Source organism: Echinops telfairi, unplaced genomic scaffold, assembly GCF_000313985.2.
Source record: "Echinops telfairi isolate 266 unplaced genomic scaffold, ASM31398v2 ScPeMD7_655;HRSCAF=1070, whole genome shotgun sequence".
In the NCBI taxonomy this organism is placed as follows: Eukaryota; Metazoa; Chordata; class Mammalia; order Afrosoricida; family Tenrecidae; genus Echinops; species Echinops telfairi.
Window position 1 is genome coordinate 15,249,423 of NW_022104553.1, and position 25,568 is coordinate 15,274,990.

General features: G+C 46.0%; 1 protein-coding gene across 1 annotated transcript; it reads right to left on the reverse strand.

The window, feature by feature from the left end:
• Positions 1–3,724: 3,724 nt before the first annotated feature.
• LOC101640957 (vomeronasal type-2 receptor 26) lies at positions 3,725–17,942 on the reverse strand. Its single transcript, XM_013007977.1, is given in 6 exon segments — positions 3,725–4,513; positions 4,515–4,696; positions 7,049–7,172; positions 8,673–8,885; positions 9,716–10,531; positions 17,658–17,942. Coding segments are annotated over 6 exon segments (2,409 nt in total).
• Positions 17,943–25,568: the final 7,626 nt, after the last annotated feature.

Genomic DNA, 25,568 nt, shown 5'->3' on the forward strand with positions numbered 1-25,568 from the left:
AGACATTCCTATTGGCTCTATTTCTTCCCACTGCGGCATCCAATCCCTCTCATACCCTCCTCCAATAGCAGATGGGCATAGGAGGACTTTATCCCCAGTGCTTGGATTCAAAACGTTTACCATAAGCCTGAATTTTTGGCTATATTAATTTGGTCATTAAATTTACCTTGACAGCTTTCAATGTATAGAAAACAACCACTTCTCCCCTGTGGCTCTTTTAAATTTTATATAAAACAAAAGGGGAAATTGTGGGATTATAAAGAGGCTTTTCCCCAGCTTTGTCTCCCCCAAAGACATGCCAAACATTAGAGGCTATTTGCCAGCATATGGTGGGAGGTGAGATGCTTAGAGGTATCCTCGCTGAAGGCAGTCAGTTGCCGGACTACTGTCTGGTCCCACCACAAGAAGGGCCCACTCCCTGCTGTTAAGGACAATGGGCTACTTACTAAAGGCTTGCGACCATCAGTCTGGTCCCTGTGGATGAGGTTTACACCCTACTGATATATATATTTATATATTTCAACCATACAATTACACCTTTAGAACCCATGGTTAGTTGTGAGGGGCTGGCATTTCCCCCCACAATTGTGGTAGCAATTATATAATATTGTTTGACGTGATTGGACTATGGAATGATATATCAGAAGCGAGACCATTATTACTTCAACAAGATCCCTAATGACAGAGAAAGTAAATGAACTCCGAAGGTCTTTTAGAGAGGCATTGGGTACATGAGATCATCCTCATCATCACCACCATCACCGCCATCAGCATCAGATGATTGCTACAACTGGTCTTCTTTCCACTTTTCGTGGGATAAACATCTCTAAACACCCTATACATAATTTACGCCTGGGTTTTCAGTGAGCCCTTCTGGACTATACGAAGAAGAAAGTGGCATCAGGCGTGGAGGAAGTCATTAACCACTGTGCTGTCCAGATGGTACAGCCGGGCTTGAACAAAATCAGAGGACTTGAAGCACTTGCCTCTGAAGATGAAGGGCTGCAGTCTTCAGCATGGGTCACACCTCAATGTAAAGAAAACGAAAAGCCTCGCGGCTGGAACAATTTACAGGATCAGAATAAATGGAGAAATGTTTGAAATTGCGAAGGGTTTCATTGTGCTTGAATTGACAATAAATGCTCATGGGAGCAGCAGTCAAGAAATCAAACAACATATTGGATTGGGAAAATCTGCACGAGACCCTTTAAAAATGGTGAAGAGCCAGGATGTCATTCTGAAGACCAAGGTGAGTCTGACCCAAGCCGTGGTATTCTCAAAGGTGTCACACGCTGTGGGAGGTGGACAATGAATGAAAAGGCTGCAGAAGAACGGGTGCGTCTGAATCACAGTGTTGGTGAAGAATCCCGAGAATCCCGTGGACTGCCAGAAGAACAAACCAATCTGTCTTGGGAGAAGTGCAACCAGAGGACTCCTTAGAAGCGTGGGTGATGAGACTTAGTCTCGTGTGCTTCCACCGTGTTACCACAGGAAACCAATGCCTGGAAAAGGACGTCATTCTTGGCAAAGCAGAGGGTCAGCCGAAAGCAGGAGGACCACCAAGGAGATGAAGCGGCACAGTGGTTGCCACAACGGCTCAAACATAACAGCGGCTGTGAAGGTGGCACAGTATTGTCCACAGAGCCGCTACGAATCAGAATGACTTGAGGGCATGAAAGCAATGTGTCCTTTGAGCCGATCGCTGTGGATTGAGAGTGAAAGTGGAGTTGCAGACTCTCAGAATTCTCTCCTCTTCGTGAATGAACAAGTCCTGAAGACAAGAAGTTCACCATAACTAGCCCGAGAGGCCTACTGGACACTTGTCACCCCAGAAGGACTTGCCAGGAAGAAATAGCACCACCAGGAAGACCCACGTCTAGTCTAAGGCTGGTTCATAAAGTATCCTGAGGTCTGGAGTGGGAGTAGCCACTCAAACTCAGAGAACAAGCTTCCACCGAGATTTTAATTTCTATCATTTTTCTTAGATTACTCCACTCTTGGGGTTTCTGTCTCGATAGAGAATCAAGTTAAAAGAAAAAAAAGAGTTTCTTCACTTCAGGAAGATACTTCCTTTAACACAGTTTGAAAGCTGCCAGTCCAGGTCTCGGGACTGGGAGGCAGGAAGGCGTAGTGTGGCCCTAGGTGAATCAAACAACAGTCGACTAAGGTGGATGATGATTTCGTTTCAGACTGAGTCAGCTTCAGGAGGTTCAAAAGCAGTCGTACCAAAACATACACCAAAACATACACCAATCCCACCATTTATAAACATTTACTTTAGAAACACATGTTGCATTCTGTTTTTTCTATGCACTGTATATACTCGTGTATAAGTCGAGTTTTTTCAGCACATTTTTAATGCAGTTTTTGTGGTAAAATTAGGTGCGTCGGCTTATACTAGAATATATACGTTATTTTTTTATTGCGGCAAAAATACAACAAAACAGTCTCAAATTTAACAATTTCTACATGTATAATTCAATGCCATTGATTATACTCTTGTTGTCCAACCATTATTGAAATTTCCAAATTTATTCTACCACCATGAACTCAATGCCCCCTAAACAAAAACTCTTCCTCCTTCACCCATGGTAACCATTGGTCAAGTTTGATTTCTTTTTCTTTTTTTAAGGAGTTTTCTTGATATAATAGTCATATATCATACATGTCCATAGTTAAATCACTTTTAAAAAGAGTTATATAAGGGTTCCTGGGGGTAGAGGGGCTAAAGGGGAGCTGATATCAAAGAGTTCAAGAAGAAAGACAATGTTTTGAAACTGATGGTGGTAAGCAATTGTAAAATTATGCTTGATCTAACTGAATTATGGATTGTTATAATATCTACCAGAGCACCCAATAAAATGATTAAGTTTAAAAAGAGGTGTATAGACATCATCACAATCAGTTCCAATGCTCCCTCTGATTGCATTCTTCTGGTCATGCCACCATTCGCATGAACTTTTTCCAAATTATTCCACCACCATTAACATATACTAAATGAGGACACCGCATGTTGTTTATTTATTTGCTAGTTGATGAATATCAGTTCCTACTTTTCGACCATTGTGAACGATGCAGCTAGGAATGTGTGCACCAGGTTTCGTGTGGATGTAAGTTTTTGACTTTTTCTTGAGTAAGTATCTAAAAGTGAAATTTCTGGACCGTATGGTTATTCTACAACCTTGTTGGCACAATGGTTAAGTATTCAACTGCTAACCAAAACTTCTGTAGTGCCAGCCTACCTACCAGCTGCTCTGCCAGAGAAAGAGGTGGCAATCTGCTTTCACCGAGATTTCAGCTTTGGAAACCCTGTGGGGCACTTCTACTCTGTACTGAAGGGTTTCGATGAGTGAAAATTGATTTTACAGTATCAAACTTTTTATGGTAATTCTATGATTAACTTAATGAGGCACTGCCAATGTGGCTATGTCTTTTTATATTTTAAGTTGCTCTGGATTAAGGTTCCGGTATTTACCAAATTCACCAAAATTTATGATATGATTTTTATTATTTTTAAATTGCAGCCTGATAAGGCTTTTTCACACTTGTTGAACTGTGGAGAAAGTTCAATCATACGTAAAAGAGTCACCGTGTAACCATCACCTTGATCCAACAGGAACTGACATTGTGCTGCCAGTGCTTCATTTTTCTCTCATTCTGGCAGCCCACAGGAAAACTGGGCCCGTACAGAGCCTGTGACCCACAGGTCTTCAGCAAGGACAGACTATGGGGCTTTGTGGCGATGGCCTGGGAGATTCCTGTCCTGGAGCTTCTCACTTTGCATGTTCTGCTGAGCTCAGCGTCCACATCTCAGCCGGCCTGGGACATTCCTCTCAGGCCTCAGCAAGATGATGTAGCATTTGGGCAGGAAAATGCTGCACAGCAGCCCAGCCGTGGAGGTCAGGATGGAGAAGATCTCCACGGCTACGGTGGCTTTGCCATGAGCGCTGTGGTAGAGGGGCAGGAAGGCCACCCAGACACTGCAGAAGAGCAGCATGCTGAACGTGAGAAACTTGGTCTCATTGAAGGCATCTGGAAGACCCCTGGCAAGGAAGGCTACCACGAAGGTGACCCCAGCCAGGAGGCCCAAGTAGCCCAGCACGTAGGAGAAGGCGGCTCCAGAGCCCTCCTGGCACTGGATAATGATGTGGCTGGGCTCAGAGGCCTTGTCCCTGTCTGGGAATGGTGGGGAGGTGCCCAGCCAGACCCCACAGAGAATCACTTGGACCAAGGATGTCATTAGGACAACGGAGGTGGAGGTGCCAGGTCCCAGGAACACCTGTAACCTGACCCCTGGCCTGGTGGCCCTGAAGGCCAGGACCACAGTGAGGGTTTTGGCCAGAATGGAGGAGACAGCTACAGTGAATATGATAGCAAAGGTGGTCTGGCGGAGGAGGCAGGTGGCAATGGTGGGGCGGCCAAGGAAGAGCAAGGAACACAGAGCACAGAGGAGCAGGGAGGCCAGGAGCACATAGCTGAGAATCCGGTTGTTGGCCTTGACCACAGGTGTGTCCCCGGTATTTCAAGAACACCACCAGGACCAGCAGCACGAGGCTGGCCAGCGTGAGTGCAGCTGAGGTCAGCATGAGCCCCAGGGGTTCATCAAAGTCCAGGAAGATCTCCGTCCTGGGCAGGCAGTGGTTTCTGGCATCGCTTGAGTACTGATCTGTGGGGCATGGAAGGCACTGCGTCATGTCTGTGGAAGACACAGAACCCAAAACTCTGTGGTCATCTGTGCTAGCATTCTTATGATATTTTAATCATAATTTAAAATATCTTCAGATATTTTAATTTCTGAGGGGTGAGCCACACCAGAGTCTGGGGCATGAGGAAAAATGTGTGTTTATGTTATTAATTATATTCTGGTTAAAATATATATCACAAAAAATATACCATCTCAATGATTTCTACATTACAATTTATAACAGTCTTTAAGTTGTGATGCCCATGCTTGCTCTTGTTTACAAATCATGCTACTGTCAACCAATTCACGGCCGTCAAGTCGATTCTGACTCATAGTGACCTTATGGAACAATAGAACTGCCTCTGTGGCCTTCCGGGACTGTAACTCTTTACAGGAGTAGAAAGCTTCATTTTTCTCCCACAGAGGGGCTGGTAGTTTCGAACTGCTGACCTTGTGGTTAATAGCCCAATGTATAACCCACCACACCACTACCTTTACCTTGTTATGGATTGAATAGTGTTCCCCTTAATATACATCAACTTGACTTGGCCTTGAGTCTCAGTATTATATAATTATCTTTCCTTTTTGATTTGATGTAATTATCTTACTGTAAATTGCACCTATATGATGTTATTGAAACTATGCAATATACAGAATTAGGCTGAATCTTGAGTAAATTTCTTTTGAGATGTAAAAGATTAAACAAGCCAGCAGAGACCAGGGCGACCTATCATCATGAAGAAAGAATAACTGGGAGCATAGCATGTCCTTTGGACTCCGGCTCCCGGTGCTGGGAACGTCCCAGATGCAGGGAAATCGTGATGCTGAGGCACACAGAGATGTGCGCAGAATGCTGAAGGGACACAACTGTGATCGAACGAAGAAAGGAAGCCTTCTCCTAAAGCCAGTGCCCTCAATTCAGACTTAGAGCTTCTTGGATTCTGAGAGAATACATTTTTCTTTGGTAAAGCCGTCTACTTGTGGTATTTCTGTTACGGCAGCACCAGGTTGCCTTAGTTATTGAAGTAGAAACTCACTTAAGCAAGAGCTCCATCTCTCCCCTCCTGCCCACCCCCAGTAACCATGAATAATGTTTGCTTCCTATGTGTTTGCTGATTTCATACCAGTGAGATCCTATTTATTCTTTGTGTCCTTATTTTAAGGGCTAATTTCCCCAAGAGTGGTAGCAGGTATTCTTATTACCACACCTCACCGATTCTTCCTTTTTTGAATCACAGGAAATACCACCACAGCCTGCCAAAATTGAAAAAAAAAAAAATTCCCAGGAACCCCAGGGATGGGGACAATGGAGACTGCCGTACGCTAGACGATGCCTCCCAAAGACGTCCATGCCCTAGTAGCTGGAACCTGTGGCTAAGTCACATTGTTGTGTGGCGTCCACCTTCCCTCCTTTCTGCCTGCTCACTTGCTTCATCTCTTTTATGTTTGGAGAGACTCTCAAAACACATATTATAGGATTCCCACCTCATTAACATAACAAAGGCAGCCCATCACCAAAAGGGTTTCTAACCACGGGTGTAAAGTTTAGGATTTACACACAATTCAATCCATAACAGGGTGGGGAAACCCTCCACAAAATGTCCATCCGTGGCTGAATGGGTGAACAAGACGGGGTGTGTACGTCAAGATGGTTCAATGACAGTGCTGTTCTGAGGGATTCCACCGCACGAACGAATCTTGTAAACATCCAACTGAGTGAAACAAGTCAACTGCAAAAGGACAGATACTGATAATCTCACTTATATCAAACAAGCAAGTCTACACTCAAACGCCACACCCGCTGCCATCAAGGCACTGCTGCCTCACAGTGAGCCCTGTGGGTTTCCGAGACCGTAACTCTTGACAGAAGCAGAAAGCCCAGTCTTCTTCCACAGAACTGCTGGTGGGTGCGGGTGCAGACCACGGGGATTGCAGCCCAGTGAGTAAGCAAGCATACAGAAACATGCAGTTATTACCGGTTACCAGGGGGAGGAGTGGCCTTTTTCTTGGACTGGGCAGTGAATTTGCTTTAATGGTGGCGGAGTATTGTGAAAAAGGACAGCAACAATGACAAAATTGTGATCGATGCTATTAAATTGAAAAGGTGGAAGTGGTGATGACCAATGTGGGTTTGTTTCCCACCCCACCCCCACCACACGGGCCCAAACTGAGAACAACAACAACAACAACAACAAACAGAAGTTTGCTAATGACAAACATCTAAGAATGACTTCTGTGTCAGCAGCCTTCTTCTGCTCCCACATACCCCAAACTTGGAGGCCATAATGACTCCGCTGATTGGGATTTGGGGTGTTTAGGGGGTGTCTTTATCACGTCTGGGATTCAGCCTCAAGGAGCCCTCACCTGTCTGGTTTGCAAACTGCCCTTCTGGGCAGGGCCTGCACTCGAAACAGCAGTGAGGGGCACCCTGCAGGGGGATCTGGCTGAAGCCTGGAGAGCAACTCGCGCTGCAGCTGGAGTTTGGGACCTGAGGACAGAGGAACAGCGGGGTCAGCAGTGGCCAGGCCGGAACACAGCCCTGTTCTGACCCAGAGCAGCGGTGCCAGGCTTCTTTCACACACAGGCAAGACGAGACCACTTTGGGAAGTCATTTCTGGTGTCAGAGAAGAGTGGTGACTAACGGAAGTGTGGTGCTGTCCTGTGCCACCGTGTCAAGTCCAACTCTCAGGGATATTGGATGACAGGGTAGAACTGCCGCACAGGATTTCCTCGGCTGTCGTCTTTACAGAGCCACTTGGTGAGTTGGTTAGCCATTGAGCATTAAATCATTGTGAAGGAGCCCTGCTCTTCTCTACAAGTAGAGGAAGCTCTAAATGTCCACACTACTTTCAAAGGCATTCTGACTGCCAGACTCCCTATCCTATCCCTACTGCCTGAAGGTGGGAAGTGGGCTGAGGAAGGCCAATCCTGCCCAGATGAGAGGGTGTACAAGTGATCCCTGTAGGTCGCACTGTAAGATCCTCCGAGGTGCATGGCTGGGGCTGTTGGGCACTGCGCTCCTCAGCCTTGCCTCCCTCCGAGATGGGCGGAAGGTAGCTGAGGAGCCCAGAAAGCCATGTGGTGTCTTCCAGAGACTGATCTCCTGTCTGCTTGCTTGGAAGGGATCTTGACGTCCCAGCTCATGGTAATTGAAAGGAATGTCAAGAGAATCTTCTAGAAACTTGGAATGTTTGACCTGGAGTGGAGGGGTCCAGAGATGGTAGTCAGATTCTAAAGGTCAGTGGTGACTGCGGGCACCTTTAAGGACACAAGAAGCCAAGGGTGAAGTGGAGAGGCGTGGCCTTCCACCAGTGCTGGATAGAGGACCAGGACAGGGAGTCCGATGGATAAGGATGGAAACACGGATACACATGTTCCAAGATCGAAACTACATTTGTTAATAAAATGAAAACACTGGCCTTTTTGAACTACTAGTGCCTCTAGGACAGCGGTTCTCAGCCTTCGTAATGTCGCAACCCTGTAATATAGTTCCTCATGTGGTGGTGACCCCCCCAACCATAACATTATTTGCATTGCTATTCATAATTGTAATTTTGCTACTGTTATGAATTGGGCGACCCCTGTGAAAGGGTCGTTCGACCCCCAAAGGGGTCGCAACCTACAGGTTGAGAACAACTGCTCTATGAGAACCCCTTTGTTGAAACATATAGCTGTCTTCCCAGGGAACTCGCTCACTTGTTTACGGAGCAGGCGCCTGAGGAGAAATGTGAAGCAGACTGTCCTAGTGGAAACCCCTGGTGCAGATTCTACTTGAACTTCTTTGCCCCTGAGAGTTTCAGTTCTGATACTGAGTAAATCCCCTGCCTCCCTCAGGGAAGGTCTCCAGTATGGCTCAACAGTGTGGCTGGGCCATGAATGACTCAGTAGACGCCCACACCATTTCAGGAGTTCAAGAGGGGCTTGAACCACTGCCTTTTGAGTTTCCTGCTGATTCTCATCCCGCAGAGCTGGGGTCTAGGTGACTCACCTGAAGCTCTTCCTTTGTCCAGTGGCTGAGCACTCTGTCTCCTGAAGAGAACTGCTGGTCAATGGTGCCAACATGGACAAAATGGAACAGGTCGTTGGTGGTTTTCTGCCCATGGAGAATGTCAAATTTTGCAAGTATGTCTCCATTTTCATCGAAAACAATCTCCCTCCCATTGGGAGTCATGAAATGTACCTTCCTAAGGTGATGCAGGAACTGGAGGAAGGAAAGATGACATCATAGATTGTCTGGGTCTGTCCTTGAGCTATGTCCAATGGCCTGTGGCACAAGAAGCACCCGAAACCCTCACACATACTGCCACGGAGCCGATTTTGATCCATCGTGGCCCTCTACTTCTTTCTGAGACTGTAAATTATTATAGGCGCAGGCAGGCTCACCTTTCTTCCACGTACAGAGGCCCATGCAAATGTCTTTAGCTTATTTTAAAGCTAAACTGTAAAATGAATAAAGTATTAATGAATATAGGATAATAAATCCAGCTGGAATTGCATCTGTTTTGCACCAAAGGAGTGGTAAAGTCGAATTTTTGTTTTTTTTAAGAAAGAAGTGGTGCCCAGTTCAATTTGAATTTCAGATTAAAAAAATTAAGACCATGCAATGTTTGGGTTGTTCTTATAATAAAAAAATATTTATAGTTTATCTGAAATTGAAATTTGGAGCACATATGAGTACTAAACCAGCACGTACTGTTTATTTAAAATTCAAATTTGGAATATACTTATACTGAAAATTTTATTCAGTTTATTTGAAATTCAAATCTGTGTCATATATATTAAAAACCTATTTGCTGCTTACCTGAAATTCAAAGTTAACTGCTAAATCAAATAACTCCACATGGATGTGACTCCTGTGGGGTCCACCAACCGGAGTGAACGCTTTCTCCTGCTCTTTCTAAGATGCCGCTTAGTTGTAAACATAACGTGCTTTCCCTGAAGAGCCCTGTCTGTGTTCCACCTCTCTGGCTGGTCCAGACCGAGCATTCCCTCCCTGCTCTTCCCCGAATTACTCACACACGTCCTTCTCACCTGCCAGGGATGAAAGCACAGCATCTCTGCACACAGTCCATCACCATGTTCATAGGTGACCATGTCGTGCAGAGCGTGGGCCACGCTGTAGACTGCTGGGTATGCAAGGTCCAAGTTACTCACATTCTGGAAAAGGTACTCCTGGCCTCCTAGGCTCTCGTTCTCTGAGCAGAACTGAGCCCCTTCTCCAGCAGTGCCACTTCCCATTAGACTTTGACTTCTTTGGGGCCAGGTGCATCCAAAGGTGACTTCCCAGAACCTCTGGGTGAACATGTCTTCTGGGGCCCGGGCAGGATGCAGGTGAGCGAGGAATTCTAGAAAGCCCGGGACCTGGCTGTGGTGTGGCATGAGGCTGAAGGAGGCGTGTAGGACCTGAGAGATGCCTGGGATGGCCAGGGCCAGCACACTGTGCAGTGTGTCCTTGCTGACCCACACTCGGCCCAAGATCCCACTGCCCACCAGTGCCTGTAGAATAACGTAGAAATTTGAGGTGCTCAGGAAGACCAGAAAGACCTTAGCAGTACAGATGTCCATTTTCCTGAGGATGGCTAGGGTCTTCTCTGGGAGATGCTGAGAAGGGACATGAAGGTGTAAATCAATGCAGACGCCAGCTTGAACCAGTTCCTGGATCACCAGAGCACTGCCCTGTTGGCCGTAGTCATCATCTTGGGCCAGAACGTCCACCCAGTGCCACTTAAAGTAGAGCACCAGTTGGACTAGCATGTGGGAGCCTGTGAGGTCACTGGCCACAGTCCGCAAGAAGGACGGGAACTGAGTCTTGTCACTGAGGCTGGCCACAGTGGATGCGTAGCTGACCTGGGCAGGAAGAAACCCAGGGAATGAGGATGAGGGTTGAACATGAGAATGGATCCTGGATAGAGGGCGATTTTCGGATTCAAGTGAGAGAAGAAAGGTAACATGGAAGAATGTTGGAGCACAACCTGACATAGCTTGCCGAGGGCTTTATTTGCGTTAGGAGCCCTGATGGGGCAGTGGTTAAAGCACTCAACTGGTGAGAGGCCCGTTGTTCAAACTTGCCGGTCACTCTATAGGGGAAAGATAGGGCAGTCTGCTTCTCTAAAGATTGACAAACTTGGAAGCCCTATGAGTAGTTCTACTTTGTCCTATAAGGAAGCTGCAAGTCCAAATCAACTTGACAGTGAGGGGTGTGTGTGTGTGTGTGTGTGTGTGTGTGTGTGTTTCTGGTATGCCTCGGGTTCAGAGTAAGGAGCCTGGGTGCTATAGTGGGTTACACATTGGGTTACTGACCACCAAGTCAGAAGTTCAAGTCCACCAGCTGGTTTGAGCGAGAAAGAAGAGTAAATATTTACAGCCTTCAAAACCCCAGGGAGCAGTTTCATTCTGCGCTCTGGGCTCATTCTGAGTGAAAATGGACTCGGTGGTGGTGGGTGGTGGCTATAATGACATTTGGAGTTAGTTTGTCTTTGTCATGTCCATGATAAAGATTAGCCTGGGTTCTGTCTTGAGCCAAACTCTTGAGATATGTCATTGTTGTTCTAGGTGCTACGTCTGGCCCCTAGTGGCCCTATGCATAGCAGAATGAAACCCTTCTTGTTCCTGCACCATTCTCAACATCATGGTTATGTTCGAACCCGGTGCTACAGCCACTGTGTTAATTGTCTCAGTGAGCGTGTTCCTCTTTCCTTTGTCAGGCATGATGCGCTTTTCCAGGGATGGTCCCTCTGTGTTCCTGAGGAGCGTTCTGAGTGTACTTCTCCCAACACAGTTTGGTTCATTCCTTGGGCAGTCCATGTGTATTTAACATTCTTTGCCAGCATGTTAATCCCAAGGGATAAATTAATCAGCTTCTTTACTTATTGTGCAACTTTTGTACGTATACGGGGCTATTGAAAATACCATGACCTGGGTCAGGTTCACCTGAGTCCTCAAAATGACTTGAGATAAGATTCAAAAAGTTTATTGAAACATTCCATTATCTCCCTATGTAATTGGCCCATGAGCTTTTGGAAATACCCCTGGATAAAGCAGATGAAACACACAAGTGAAAAGTAGAGATTGGGGAAGAGAGGTGTCAAACCATGTGACCATGCAGCTCAGTAGAGAAAAGGACCTTTCTTCAGAGCCAACAGAGAGAGAATGTTTTCCCAAAGACCCCGCACTGTGAACTTGAAATTCCAGGCTCCTGAAGTGTGAAAAATCCTCTTCATTCAAGCCATCGATTTGTTTTCTCTGCGAAAGTAGCAGATATAACTGAGGTGGATTTTGAGACCAAGAGCGTGGGATGCTGCTCTAAAACATACCTAAAATGTGGAAGCAGTTTTGGAATGGATAATTTGGGTAATGGGAAGAGGCTAGAACAGTTTCAAGGTGTCTGATAGCAAAGCCTAGATTGGCTTGAAGAGACTGTTGGTACAAGAATGGACATCGAAGGCAATTCTTGAGGTCTCAGAAGAGACCCGGAGAGAGCTTTAGAGAATGTTTCTATTAGAGCGCGCATATAGTGCCCACAACAGAACGTTGCTAGAAACATGGATGTTAAGTGTGCTTCTGGTGATGTTTTAAAAGAAAATGATGAACATGTGATTGAGTAATGGAGGAAAGGCAATGTTTTTTATGCTGTGGCAAAGAACTTGTTTGAGCTATGTTCACATGTTTGGTGGACCATAGAATTTTTAAGGGATGAATGTGAATATCTGGTGGATGAGATTTCTAAGCAAGGTCTGAAAGAGATGTTTCTACTTGCTGCTTCTAGTAAAATGTAAGAGGGAAAAGATTAACTTAAAATGAATGTTGCATGTAGCTGAGAGGAATTACTGAGAGCCGGATGAAGGTTGAATATGATAGTGGGACAGGAGGAAAGTAAAAGGAAATAGAGGAAAGAACCAGGAGGCAAAAGACATTTATAGAGGTATAAATATAGGCATGTATATATGTAAATATATTAATATAAAATTATAGGGATATAGGTCTATGTACATATGTTTATATGTTAAGTATCAAGGTAGCAGGTGGACATTGGGCCTCTACTCAAGTACTCCCTCAATGCAAGAACACTTTGTTCTAATAACCTGGCATTCTGTAATGCTCACCTTCCCGACACAATTGCTGAAGACAAAATGGGTGCATAAGCAAATGTGGTGAAGAAAGCTAATAGTGCCCTGCTACTAGAAGATATAGCATCTGGGGTCTTAAAAGCTTAACAAACAGCCATCTAGCTGGGAAGCAATAATGCTCATATGAAAGAAGCACACCAGCCTGTGTGATCACAAGGTGTTGACAGGATCAGGTATCAGGTATCAGAAGACCCTGATATGACAAATAGTCAAATCAATGTGAACAAGAAGGGTCGGAGTGGAGACCCAAAGCCCATCTATAGATAATTGGACATCCCCTCACAGAAGGGTCACAAGGAAGGGACGAGCCAGCCAGGCTGCAGTATAGCATCGGCAAAACACAACATTCCTCTTGTTCTTTAATAATCCACCCCCTACTATTATGACCCCAATTCTACTTACAAACCTGGCTAGACTGGAGCATGTACACTGGTACAGAGAAGAGCTCTGGACACACGGAATCCAGAACAGAGAAACCCCTCAGGAACAATAAAGGGAGTAGCGATACCACAAGGGTAGTGGGAGAAGGGGAGGAAGGTGGAACCGATCACAATGATCAATGTATACCCCCCTCCTCCAGGGGGATGAACAACAGAAACATGGGTGAAGGGAGACATCAGACTGTGTAAGATATAAAAATAATAATAATTTATAATTTATCACGGGGTCATGAGGGAGGGGATAAAGAGGAGCTGATACCAAGGGCTCAAGTAGAAAGCGTTTTGAAAATGATGATGGTAACATATGTATAAATGTGTTTGATACAATTGATGTATGGATTGTTGTAAGAGCTGTAAGAGCCCCCTGTAAAGTGATTTTTAAAAATGAATGCTGCAAAATGAAAACAGAACATACAAATTTGGACAATTCCGTTGTACAAATGAGGTGCAGATTTCCTAGAATTGTATAGTTGGTTCGGACCCGGTCTTGCTGCAGAGATTAGCCTGATGATTAATGGATAGAATCACTTCCACCCCAGAGAGCCAGGGGCTTAGACTCAAGAGGACAGAGAGAGAATGGAAGGAAAGATCACTACCTGACTCCTGGACTTCTGCTGCCGTGGAACGGTCAAAGGCACCACCCTTGTCCTCTCAGGAAGGAAAAGGACCATCCTGGAAGGAGCTCAGGGATCGGTAGAAGGGTTAGCAACGTTTCCTCAGTTTTAAATGGCGGGGCCCAGGTATCTGGGATCTCAAAGGGTGGGTTCCTGCCTCCTAGGTTTCAGGGTTAGCTCTTTTCCAACTGGTTTCCCTGGTGTGGGGGTGCCATCCAGGTGAGCAGGGGCACAGGATGGCCATCCCACACTGTGGAGGCAGGGCTGCATTGTCTCAGGGGCGGCCTGGGGCCTGTTGAGGTCAGGCTGGTGGGGTCACCACTCAGATGACCAGAAGGTGAGGACTGCCAGTCCAGTTGGCTTGGTGAGTGGATCTAAAGGGCCAAGGAGCCTCCACCCAGGACCCAGAAGGCATGGCCAACACTCACACTGTGGAGGGGCAGGGCCACTGCGGACACAATCTCTGAGAACAAAAAGTAACTTCCAAGCCGTGAGAGTTCATGTAAATTATTCCGCGGGGATTTGGACTTGCTTGGTTCCTGTTAAGGAGCCCTGGTGGTGGAGCGGGTTACACGTAGGGCTGCTAACTGCAAGGTCGGTCTGGAGGCTTGGACGTTATTTTCGGCTCTCAGAAATTATGTACACAATGGCCCTCTGGGTGGAGGCTCGTTGACCCTGTTTTCCAACACTTAAAAAGGTCTTGTGCAGAAGATTTAGCCAGTGCAGTGCATCCTTTGATCTCTTGACTGCTGCTTCTATGAGCACTGATTGTGGATCCAAACAAGACAAAATCCTTGACAACTTCAATCTTTCATCCGTTTACCATGGTGTTCCCTCTTGGTCCAGCTGTGAGGATTCTGGTTTTCTGTACATTGAGCTGTAATCCATCGTGAAGCCTACAATCCTTGGTCTTCACCAGCAAGTGCTTCCAGTCCTCCTCTCTTTCAGCAAGCAAGGCGGTGTCATCTGCACATCCAAGGTTGCTAACAAGCCTTTCTCCAATCTGATGTCACATTCTTCTTCACACAACCCAGAGGCGCGAATGATTTGCTCATGGGATATGGATGATTTGATGATAGAATAAGTATGCTGAGAAGATGAAGCCCTGACACACTCCTTTCCTGATTTTAAACCAAGCAATATACTCTTGTTCTGTTTGCACAGCTGTCTCTTCCTCATGTACAAGTTACAAATGAGCACAATGAAGTGTTCCGGGATTCCCATTTTTCTCCAGGCTATCCATAGTTTGTTATAGTTCACACAGTCGAATGCCTTTGTGTGGGGAGAAGTCAGACACTTGCTGCCAGACTGCTGTCTCATCCCACAGCAGGGCTGGGCCTGCTCCCTGCTGCTGGGGACAATGGCCTACTTCTCTCTGAAGCTTTGGGACCATTAGCTTGGTTCCTCTAGGTGGGGTTTACACCACTGATAATGTTCCTATGGAGACCCAGAGACCACCCTCTCATTGCTGTGTAACCTATAGTGCAGCCCCTTCCTGTGACGTATGTCTTTACCTGTAATTAGTGGGCTGGATTGCCCCCAAAAGGTATATAGGTGTGAGTCAGCAAGACTTCTCTCTCTGACTCTGACTCTGACCCTGAGCTCCTTGCTGCTCACTCCCTGCTCAGTCCCCTCTCCCTTGTTCCCCTTCCCTCCTTCCCTTCCCCCTCTCTCTACGTGGACCACCAAGCTGGGCTGAGGTGAGCAATGTTGCTATGTATCATGCCTGATGCCTGACTGTATTATTGTATTATCTCTCATGCTCTCGATGACTTTAATATAATGCTTATGTATCTCAACCGTACAATTGTGCATTACTGAACCCAGAGGTAGTATTACTGAACCAGTGAGTTCAAGCAGCGGGTGGGGGCTGGTTCCCTCACCCTCCGACAGCGTTATTATTTATTTTATTTAATACTACACCTTTGCATAGTTAATGAAACACAAGTAAACATCTTTCTGATACTCAGTGCTTCCAGCTAAGATACATCTGATAACAGTAATGATATCCCTTATTCCACCTCCTCTTCTGAATCTAGTCTGAACCTCTGTCAGTTCTCTGTCAATACTGCTATAATCGCTGTTAAATAATCTCCAGTCAAATCGTGCTTGCATGTGATACTAATGATGCTGTTCTATGATTTGAGTGCTCTGTTGGGTCACCTTTCTTTGGAATGAGAACAAATACGGACCTCTTCCAGTCAGTTGGCCAAGTAACTGACTTCCACATGTCTTGGAACAGACGAGCGAGTGCTTCCAGTGCTTCAACAGCTTGTCGAAACGTTTCGGTGAATATTTCATCAGTTCTTGGAGACTTGTGTTTGCTGAGGTTTTCAGTGCAGCTCGAACTTCTTTCTTCAGCACCCCTGGTTCTTGCTCATATGCTACCTCCTGAAATGGTGGGATGTCGACTAGTCCTTCACCCAACAGTACGGGGGAAGAAAGGCCTGGTGATCAGTTTTTGTAATCATTACAGCCAGGAACACCCTGGGGAGCAGTTGAACCCTGTGACACACGGAGTCACCATGAGTAAGGATTGATGGGGAGGGCAGGGTTTTCCTGGTTTTGAGTCTACGGGCAGAGTGGGTATGCACTGGGCCGCAGCTGGAAACTACCAGCTGCTCTGAGGGAGAAAGGTGGGCTTTCTGCTCCCGTACAGTTGGAAACGCATGGGGCAGTTCCGTCCTCCACCATAGATGCACTACGAGTCGGCACCCGCTTGTTGGCAGTGAGTTTGGGGTTTGGCTTAGGTCTCGTGTCATCCAAATCATTGTTGGAGGCTTCATTGTGCAAACGATTATGCACTGAACTACTAACTCAATAACTGGTGGTTTAAACTCATCTAAAAGCTGCTCAGAAGTAAGGCCTGGTGATCTGCTTTCTAGAGATCCCTGTCTCCAAGACCCCATGGAGTAGTTCTACTCGCACACAGGGGGTCATCACAAGTGGCAGGAAACTGAACTGAAATGAACAACTACAACTTGTTTTCAGGGTACCGATAGGCTCTCTTGGAAGTTTTCAAAAAGGTGGATGTTGACTCCTAAGGCTGCATTCTAAACAGCTCCCAATCAAAAGAAGTTCTGACTCATGCTATGACATGGATGAAACTGTAAATCTTTGTGCCAAATGAAGGAAGACAGACACTTAAAGGCAGCATATGGTATGATTCCATTGATATAAAACGCTCAAGATAGGGAAATCCATAGAGATAAGAAGTAGATTGGTGAGTTTCCAGGGGTGGAGAGGGATGGGAAGACAGATGAGGTAGCTAATGGGCACAGGGTTCTATATCGAGTTGATAAAAACACTGGAAATAAGTTCTGGAAGTAGGTTGCAGTGATGGTTGTACAGCTCTATGACGGTGCTGAAATCCACTGAGCTCTGTCCTTTCACAGCGTGAGTGCTATGGCGTGTGACCTCTCTCGGTAAAGTTGTAAGAACAGTAAGAAAACAAGAAGAGGTGGCACCTGGACAGAGGCTCATCCCAGGAAGAGCTCCAAAGGCTTGAGCTCCACCCTCTGGGATGAAGTGAAGCTGGTTGACCTTGAACCCGATTGCCTGCGTTCAAAACATGACTCCAGCCACTCCGGGTTGGGTGAGCTTGAATCTGCCCTTGATTTTTCCCCGAGCCTGTTTCCTCCACCACAAAGACGCGGGGGAAACGACAATACACTGCATGCAAAGTATTAGCAGGGAAGCTGGCCCAGGGGAAGCAGGGTCTCAACGTGATCAGCATAGGCCGCATGACCGTCGTTTACGTTCAGGGGGAAAGGCTTTAGCAAAGTAGACGTACCTGGGGGAACTTGTAGCGTCCCAGCAGCCTGGCCACGGGGATAGACAGAGTGGACCTCAACTCTCCAACCAGGGCAACTCTGGGCGGCCTAGCTTGACACACATAGTTGGGGATGGGCTCTTCCCGGCCTGTGAGGAAGCTCATGGCCTTGTGGAGGGCATCAGCCACCAAGTCCCCAGAGTTCCAGATGGAGAAGCCCAGTGTGATGTTGGGAAGCAGGTGGGAGTCCCTGTTGATTTCCTCAATGGCAAAAACCAAACCCTGAGCCACCTGGTAGCTCCACATGGAAATGCTGCAGGAAAGAGAAGCCCATGTATCATTTGCTACTGGTGCAGGTGATGACAGGTGTGAACTACCCCCTACCCCCACCACACCCTTTTCCACATTCCATGGTACTAGGGCTTGCACAAAGGAAACCTGATTGCTCAGGGATTAAGCACTGGGCCGCTAACCAAAAGACTCACGGTTGGAACTCACTGTGGACCTCCACAGGAGAAAGGCCCAGTGATCTACTGTAACCCTAAGAGCGAGAACACCCTGTTGAGCACCTCAGTTTGCTATGAGTTGGAATTGACTGGATGGGACCTAAACACAAGGATTTGGGACAAATTCACACAGAGGCCTGGCGTATGATATCCATGTTTACTTTACTGTCTTGATCAACACTAGACACGTCTACTGACACAAAGCTGTAATCTGTGTATGCCCATTAGTGTTCTTCCGTGACTCTTTTTCTGATAAACTTAAGCTTTAGCTGCTCTGTTTATCTTGTGTTTTCCCTTGATAAATATTTGATAAAATGATGCCTGGTTCAACTTTAAATTGTAAAAATTATTTTTTTTAATGTTCTCCTTAACAACCCCCGCCCCCTTTTATTCTGTTGTCAGTGTAAACCCCTAGCCTTTCTTTGTTGGGGAACACTTTCCTAGTTCCAGGGAAAGTGCTGGCCATCCATAGACCTATATATTCAATCAAACTTCAAGTATTATATCATTCAGATTTTCTTCTTTTTTGACAGAACAGAATTTTGTGAGTGATTCCTAAGTATATACAAAAGGGATGAAGGCACACTCTACACAGAAACTTTTCCATGAATGTTCATACTATTATCATTCATGACCCACAAAAAGTCAGTGCCTCTTATTTGCAAAGACTTTGGAGAAACTCAATTAAAAAAAGTAGGTCCAGCCATCTAGCAGGGAAGCAAATAAGCTCACATGGAAGGAGCACACCAGCCTGTGTGATCATGAGGTATCGACGGGATCAAGTATCAGATATCAAAAGATCCCAAACAAACAACTATATCAATGGGAATGGGGGGGTTGGAGTGGAGGCCCAAAGCCCATCTGTAGATAACTGGATATCCCCCCACAGAAGGGTTATAAGGAAGGGATGATTTAACCAAGGTGCAGTACAGCACCGGCAAATCACACATCATTCCTCTAGTTCCTGAATACTTCCTCCCCCCACTACCATGACCCAGGTCCACCTTACAAATCTGGCTAGACGGGAGAACACACATTGATTCAGATAAGAGCTCTTGACACATGGAACTCAGGACAGATAAACCCCTCAGGAACAGTGGTGGGAGTAGTGATATCATGAGGGTAGGGGGATGGTCAGGGAGGAGGAAGGGTGAGAAAGGAGGAACCCATCACAAGATCGGATATATAGCCCTCCCCCAAGGGAATGAATAACAGAGATGTGGGTGCAGGGAGACAACGTACAGTGTAAGATACAAAATAATAAGAACAATGTGTAATTGATCAAGGATTCATGAGGATGGGAGGGTGGGGAGAGGGGAAAAAGAGGAGCTGATACCAAGGGCTCAAGTAGAAAATGTTTTGGAAATAATGATAGCAACCTATGTTCAAATATGCTGGATATCATTATTGTATGCAATGTTATAAGAGCTGTGAGAGCCCCCCAATGAGATCATGAATAAATTTATTCACTCCACAAACATTTACTGAATGACTACTGTGTTCCTGGCACCAAGAGCCTACCAGTGAACAAGAGAGAAAAATGTTGTGGACTTGTGGGGGTGGAGATACACTGGTGACAATGAATTAACCCACTTTAAACAGAAACAAGTATAAGCAAGAAAACAAAGACCAGGGAGGAGAGGCAAACAGAGGAGCATGAAGGCAAACAGAACAAACCCTGACCATCAACTTGGAGTCTCAGAATCAGCAACTGCCCCAGGTTTTAGAGAAACACTTCTAAGGTGCCCTTAGACTTCTGAGTATCCCAACCAACCAGCCAACCCACCCAGTGATCACTTACTTTAAAGACAGCAACCGAGATGGTGGCGAAGTAAACTTGAACCAGGACACTTCATCATACTTGAAGATGGAGAAGCTGCCTCCGATGATTACATCTCCAGGCCTTTTAAAGTGGAGCCTCTGCACTAAGTGCTTGTGTGTTGACCCTGGCAGTGTGAAACCAGAGAGGGGCCCGATGAAGATAGGCAGCAGGGAGCACAGCCACATGCCTGAGAAGGAGGTTGGACGGCAGCGAGTGGCACCTGCAGCCTTTGTGTGGAGCCCAGACAGATAAGGACAGGCTTTTAAGTGGGAGTTCGTGCCTGGCTTCTGAGCCTGGGGCCATGTGGGCCTTTCCCAAGGCTGAGCAGAAGCAGGCATGCAGACCTTAGAGATGTTAAGGGTGTTGGGGACAAAACTGGGCTGCCACTAAATCCCAGGGTCATTAAAAGTTTAATTTCCTGCTATTTTGGTCCCTTGCCCATCGTGGGTAGCAGCTCAGAGACCTCCTCTGTGGACTTCAGGGAGGCAGGTCAGAGAGTCCTTGGGGCTTATTCCGAGAATCTGTAAGCCCAGGAACAGCTGCGCTTAGATCTCTAGGTCGCTGCGTTTGGAAAGGGGTCCCTTGAGAGGACAGGGGGCAAGGAACTTCTTTAGCCCCTCCGGTGTCTACGAGCAGTGTTTAGAGATAGTGAATGTCCCCAGAGCTACAGATGGTCCTGTGCCATCACCTCCCACACCAGAGACAATAATTTTATTGAGTGGAAAGCCCCTGACAGAGAAAAGTCACATTGAACTGCAAGAAACAACTCAGGCCCTGGGTCAGGCTCCTATTAAGGAGGCCATTTCCAGATAGAAGTGGTTGTACCGTATTGCCTCCAGAGAGGGTATCCAGGTGGGGCTCACAACCCCAAAAGATGTGATTGCTACCCTCTGTGTCAGAAGTAAGCCCGCTCAATTACACTAGCCATTATGGAAAGGAAAACACATGCTCACATGAAAATGTGTATGTGAGTGTTCATATTAGCATTATGCATAATAGCTAAAAAGTTGAGACAACTCAATCCCTAACAATGGATGAATGCATAAAACAGATGGTAGTATATCCACATTATTTACCTACAAAAAAGAATGGGACATTGACACACGTTATAGCCTGGATGAACCTTGAAAACATGGTGTGAAGTGAAAGAAGTCAATCATAAAGGGCCACGACTGAATTCTATTTCTGTGAAGTGCACAGGATCAGAAATACGTAGCGACAGAAAGTATATTAGTGGTTGTCGGGATTTTGGATGCGAGAATGGATTTGGGGTTTCTTGAAGGGGTAATGAAAATGTTCTGAAACTATTGTTGTGTGGGGCTGTCGAGTAGGTTCCAGCTCACAGTGACCCTGTGTGCAAGGGAATGAACCACTGCCCTGCCGGAGCCATCGCACCATGGTTCCAGTTAGAGCCCGTTCTCTCAGCCATTGTGTCATCCATCCAACTTGTCAAGGGCCTTCCTCTTTCTCAATGGCCCTCGACTTTGCCGCACATGATGTTTTTCTCCAGGGACTTGTATCTCCTGACAACATGCCCAAAATACGTGAGACAACGTTTCATCATCCTTACCTTTAAGGAGCATTCTGGATGGACTTCTTCCAAGACAGATTTGTTTGTTCTTTTGTTTTTTTAATCATTTTATTAGGGGCTCATACAACTCTTATCACAATCATACATACATCAATTGTGTAAAGCGCATTTGTACATTCATTGCCCTCATCAGTCTCAAAACATTTGCTCTCCACCCAAGCCCCTGGCATCAGCTCCCCATTTTCCCTCTTCCTCCCTGCTCCTCCTCCCTTATGAACCCTTGATAATTTATAAATTATTATTTTGTCATATCTTGCCCTGTCCGACGTCTCCCTGTATACTACAGCAGCGTGGCGAAGCAGGTCTTGAAGGAACCGCAAATTACAGAGACACAGTGCACCGGTTTGATGTCCCACAGATAGTGTAGCTTGCAAATTGAGGCAGAGAACAAGCTAAGGCAGCCGCACACTGGTCTGCTCATCAAAGAGCAAGAGGCAAGAAAGGCAAGGCTTCCGGAGCCATTTATCTCTCCACCCTTCAATTAATCCCACATGTATTCATTGGCCAGTTGGCAAAATAAACCAACCTACCACAACCAGTAATAATCAATGCATCTTGATTGCATTTTTGATCAATTTAAAAATAAAAGATATTGCATCACTTGCTTTAGTGGTCGGTGCATAAGTTTGAATAACAATTGTTGACTGGATTTCCTTGTATGTGAAATTATATAATCCTATTACAGCCTGCATCGTATTTACAGACAGATCTTGAAATGTCCTTTTCGATGATGAAGACAATGACATTCCTCTTGAAAACTCATTCCAGGCATAATAAACCTAATAATTTTCTGATTAAAAATAGCCAGTACCAGTGCATTTCAGTTCACTAATGCCTAGGATATTGAGTTCCGTTAATTTGTGACAACTTCCAATTTTTCTAGATTTATATTTTGTAAATTCCAAGTCCCAATTAATTGATGTTTATAGCTGTTTCTTCTAATTCTGTGTCATGGCCCATTGGCAAATGAAGGTCCTGAAGGCTTTACTCCGTCCACATCATTAGAGTTGACTCTACTTTGAGAAAGCAGCTCTTCTGCAGTCATATTTTGAGTGCCTTTTGACATGAAAGCCTCATCTTCTGGCAGTATACCGACACGGTTCTCTTCTCCTATTCACCAGGTTTTCAGTATGTGACGAGGTTTCGATGCCATCCTTATAGTTTCAGCAGCTAATGCCGCTGAAGTAGGTAGTCCATTCCTTCTGTCTAGTCTGTTTTTAGCGCTGACGAAACCTGTGCACGTTGGGTGACCCTGCTGGTGTTTGAAACACCAGTGACATAGCTTCCAAAATCATAGCAGCACACGTCACCACAGTACGACAAACTGACAGACAAGTGGTGGAACTACTTAATATAATACTGCAATTCCCCACCTGTCTTAGTTAGCCAGGGCTGCTGGGACAAAATAGAACTGAATGGCTTTAACAAATAATTTGATTCTCTCACAGTTAGGATGCTAGAAATCTGAAATTAATGCATCAATTCTGGGGAAGGGATTCTCTCTGTGTCAGTTCTGGGGAAAGGTCCTTGTCTCATTTCACATCTGTGGGTTCTGTGTATTTTGGCATCAATTGTACCCTGAATCTAGTAGGATCCCAAAGAAGCGCTCTGCTTCTTCCTCTTTTTTTTGGTGATAGTAGGTCTCTCTCTCTCTGCTTGTTTCTATCTCCTTTTCTCTTTTGTAAGATAAAAAATGTTGCGACACGGGATCAGGCATCTAAAGACATCTAAAGATCCAAAACAAACAACTATATCGATGCAAAAGAGGAGGGTTGGAGGGGAGACCCAAAGCCCATCTGTAGACAATTGGATATCCCCCCACAGAAGTGGTATAAGGAAGGGACGATTCAACCATGTTGTAGTATAGCATCGACAAACCACACATCATTCCTCTAGTTTCTGAATACTTCCTCCCCCCACCACCATGACCCAGTTCTACCTTACAAATCTGGCTAGACTGGAGAACATACATTGGTACAGATAAGCACTCTCCACACATGGAATTCAGGCAAAATAAACCGCTCAGGAACAGTAATAGGAGTAGCATTATCATGAGGGTAGGAGGATGGCCAGAGAGGAGGAAGGGTGAGAAAGAGGGAACCCCTCACAAGTTTAGATATATAGCCACCGCCCTAAGGGGACAAATTACAAAATGTGGGTACAGGGAGACAACAGGGAGACAACGGAGAGTATAAGATACAAAATAACAGTAACAATATATAATTGATCAAGGATGCACAAGGGTTGGGGGGGGGAGGGAAAGAGGAGCTTATACCAAGGGCTCAAGTAGAAAATGTTTTGGAAATGATGATGGCAACATTATGTACAAATATGCTTAATACAGTTGATGTATGGAATATTATAAGAGCTGTAAGAGCCCCCAATAAAATGATTTAAAACAAAATGTTTCCACACACCAAGGAAACTCCACTGACATTGGATTAGTGCTGTGAGAGTATTCCAACTGAATGGATCGCTTCATGGGGGATCATTACAGAGCTTTCAGATTACGTCATTATATAACTGAGAATCATGCCAGCCAAATTAACACATTGGGGCAGTGGGTGGGGACACCAGGAATGCATGCAATCCCCCACTCTGCTCTGTCCCGTCCCCCCCAAAGCATTCTCTTCTACTTCAACTTGTTATATTTTTTGTCTACCTCCTTCCTTAAGTATAGGAGTGGGGTTTTTTTGTTCACGTTAGAATCCTACTAAGTCAGAGCCAGGCACGTAGTAGGTGCGTAATGTTTGCTGAAAGAGTGACTAGCCTGCTGTGGAGGAACGACTGGATCCCAGAAGAGAGCGGAGAGTGACAAGAGACATGCTTGTGGGCGTGGCTGGGGAGCAGAGATCAGCTGTGCAGGTTCTCAAGCCTTGGACCAGAGGTGGGATTACATCCAAATTACTAGACAAAGCGCACAGGCCGTTAGGCAAGGATCGGAGCTGGAATTCTAAGCCCTGCCTGGTTGCTGGCTGGAGGATAATTGTAAGGGGTCGGAGTGGAGGCAGTGATACCATCCTTTAACTGTTGCAATTGCTCTTTCATTAGCATCTTTCTCTGCTCAGTTCTCACCCTGGGAACTACAGGGATACTATCCATGGACTGTTTCCGCCCAAAGTGTTTCCTGTTTGCCCAAGCCCACCTCCCTGTCCCCCTGGCTCTCCCAAGTTTTGTGCCTCAGAGTCACCATTATGCCACCAGGGCCAGCCCCTGGAACTACCCAGCTGCCCTCTGAAACCACTCCTCCTTGCTGCTAGTCCACCGTGAGTTCCAACAATTTACACAAGCCCAGGCCTCGGGTTTCCATCTTGAATCAACACCCCTTATCTTTCCTGGAAATCCCTCCAAAATCCTCCTCACTACGAGCGTCTCCTCTTCACTCTCCCCTCCCACAGTCTTTTCTCCACACTGGCTGTCGGACTAATCTGTACAAATTCACTTATAATCATAACCCTTAAAAAAACAACAAAAAAACCCAACTTCCATGGCTCCTTGTAAGGGACAGTGTAAATGGTGCATCACACCCCCTCCTCCCTCATTTTGATGGCATCCTCGTGCCCGTCTCTGAAACTCTTCACATCACTTATTTTAAGCGGCATTTCTCCTGCAGCCGCTCACACATCCTTCCACTCACGACCCAGCTTAAGCGTCTGGGCCAGGCCTCCCCTTCTAAATACAGTTGATCCTTCAGTGTTACGTCTTCCACAAGATACTCGGTCCCAGCACAGACCTCCCTTTATTGTATTTTTCTGTATGTGTCTGCCCTCTTCTTGTACTGAATTTTTATGGGACACAAACAGGTCTGGCCTGCCATGGCCATTCCAGGCTGGGCTGTGGAGCCCACTACTCACCACCATGCGGTCCATCGTGCTCCTAGTGACCCGATGGGACCGATTAGACCTGCTCCTTAGGGGGTTCGAGATGGTAGATCTTTACAGGAGCAGACAGCCTCGCTTTTCTCCCAGGCAAGGTGAGTGACACGCGTGAAAGTGTGAGCTGATGCGTGAAAG